Source organism: Papilio polytes, unplaced genomic scaffold (assembly GCF_000836215.1).
Source record: "Papilio polytes unplaced genomic scaffold, Ppol_1.0 DF823890.1, whole genome shotgun sequence".
NCBI lineage: Eukaryota > Metazoa > Arthropoda > Insecta > Lepidoptera > Papilionidae > Papilio > Papilio polytes.
The window spans coordinates 648,183-650,732 of NW_013525314.1; the positions used below are offsets into that span (position 1 = coordinate 648,183).

The window sequence follows — 2,550 nt, forward strand, 5'->3', positions numbered from 1 at the left end:
GGCGACAGCGTCTGAGGAATATTGTATGATAATAATGAATACCAGTGGTGTCGCCACATTGGGGGGAAGATTTTGATCAAGGGAAGGGTGACGAGAAAGGGGGGAAGGTTGATGTGCGAAGTTTATGATCAAGGTGGAAGGTTTTGATCATGGGAGGAAGTTGATTGGTGAAGTAAAGTAAGTGAAGAAGTGAAGGTCAATGGGGGAAAGTTGATGATCAAGAAGTGTTCGTTAATGTTCGAGGGGGACGGTTGATGATTAAGGGGGAGGGATTAGTAGGTAAATTTTTGTTTTCATTTCAAAGATAATGTTTTAACTAAAAACATTTTGTTGTTAATGGACTTCATTGGTTTATCTACACGGATTTAGGTATTGCAGGAATCTTAGCATTTTAAACTGTTTTATATATTTCCCAATTTTGTTTTAATTAACAATTTTCAACTCCATGGGAGGGAAATATAAGGGAAAAAGAATTAAAAATAAAGAATAACGTGCAAAGTGGGAGTTTCATATATTACAGAGATGACTAGAAATCGATTGAGACAATGAACAAACATAAATAAAACACACAATTTGTATATACCTGAAGGACGCTCCGTGACAGAGATGGCAGAGGTTGTCGTGGGGCGCGGTGGCCGCGTCCACGTACTCCGCGCTCAGAGCGCCGGGCGCACACGACTTACTGAAGTACTGCGCGGCCGCGTGCGCGCCGTCGCAACCGTAAGGTCTGGAATATTAAAAAAAAAACACATTTAATCCTTAACATTACAACACAATTAGAAATAAAAAAAACAAACATGACGTACAGTAATTAAATAAAAAAATCATAATATTTGTTTAAAATTTCTTGATCATTGTCATCTTGCCCTTACGAAGAGTCTGTTTTACATACATCTCTAACAGCCATCATATCTGAATTCACTCCCTTCTTAAGCATATAAAGATATGCTTGCGAAAAAATTATGAATGGACTAGCTTTCGCTTGCGACTCCGTCCGCGTGGAATTAAAAAAACCAAAGTGAGTAGCCTATGTGTTCTTCCAGACTATCCTCTACATCTATACCAAATTTCACCGTAATCCGTTCAGCCGTTTAGGCTACAAACTCTAACAAACATCCATTCATCCATCCATCTAAACTTTCACATTTATAATACTAGTTAGATTGGAAAGCCAATCCATTCGTAACTTATTCGGTATTCCTGTATCTTTGTACCCTAATCTCGTTATATACCATATATGTATTTTAAGGTAAACAAAATAACAAAAGTAGTGAAAATCGGCACAGTTTAACTATGTTACATAGTTAGATAACTATTGCAATCTACTTTGGAGTTTATTTTAGTAGATTTCACATACATATCTACATCATATGGCACAGTAATTTTTCATTTAATAAAAGACTGCACTATAACATATTTCTTGTGTTCCATTTCAACATTTAAAGTGTTAAAAGTTGATGTTTTGGTACAAAAGAGCACATCCATTACCTGATCCATCCATTGGAGAGCAGATAAGCCAAGGGGTATATCCAGCCGGCGGCGGTGGCGATGCCGGCGTGGCAGGTGTTCTTGCCGCGCAGGTACGTCAGGTCGGTGTCGGGATCCTGCTCCTTGGCCACCGCCACCGCGTAGTACCAACTCTCACCGCTGGTATACACCTGCAAATATATACTAGCAGTTATCTGTGCATTATTAACAAAAAATCATGAAAAATAAAAAAAAAGAAAACTACTACCAAAATGTAATTTTTCATTGAACTGTATAATATACTAGCTGTTCCCGTGCGGCTTCATCCGCATGGAATTATGAAAATTTTATTTTATTGCTTACATTTGTCAAATTATCAATAGCAAATGTCAAAATGACATAACATGACCTTGGCAATCTTACTTCCTTAATGTTGGCAGTAACATATGGTCTCTTTCCCACATTAGGGTTTTTATCCAAAAAAAATTACTCCCTAACTTTAATGTTGTGAAAATATATAGTCTAAAGCGCGACGTAAGTGTACGGCTTTTTATTAAAAAAAGGGTTATTCGAAAATGTGATTGCTGACATCTTAGGCAACAAAGAAGTGTGTGTTTATTATAATAAGTATAGATAACGTTTGATATTATCCAAGCGACTTTTTAATAAGTAACATATAATCGTTTACGCAATTGGTAATCTATTGCACAGAACTGTCGTATATTGTAATATATTTTTCAAAACATACAAAGTAAATAAAATAAGTACTAAGAACATTAGGTTACCAATATGGATTCTTAATAGCTTTCATAACTCAAATCCCTTCATAAATCAAAACTATCGTTACCATGTTATCCTAGCTTCATAGTTTCCCTTACCCACATAACGGTTTTCTCCAATTAATTTATCCCCTTAATTTTATTGCTTTAAAATGTAAGTGTAGGGCTTTTTTAATAACAAAACTACTAATTCATAAATGTACTGTGATCGCTGACACATAACTAAGTAATGTGTTAACGCTATATTACATTAGTACATATAGAAAGAAAAAATAAAAAGGATTCTATGGTTTTCCTAGCGTTG

General features: G+C 35.6%; 1 protein-coding gene across 1 annotated transcript in view; it reads right to left on the bottom strand.

Moving 5' to 3' along the window:
• The window catches only part of LOC106102941 (melanotransferrin), a 14,458-nt gene that overhangs the window by 4,904 nt on the left and 7,004 nt on the right, over nt 1–2,550 (bottom strand). Inside the window, exons 11-13 of the mRNA XM_013282562.1 lie at nt 1,489–1,700; nt 584–727; nt 7–11 (exon numbers count right to left, since the gene is read on the bottom strand). Coding sequence (XP_013138016.1) covers nt 7–11; nt 584–727; nt 1,489–1,700 — 361 coding nt within the window. The remainder of the gene's footprint in view (nt 1–6; nt 12–583; nt 728–1,488; nt 1,701–2,550) is intronic.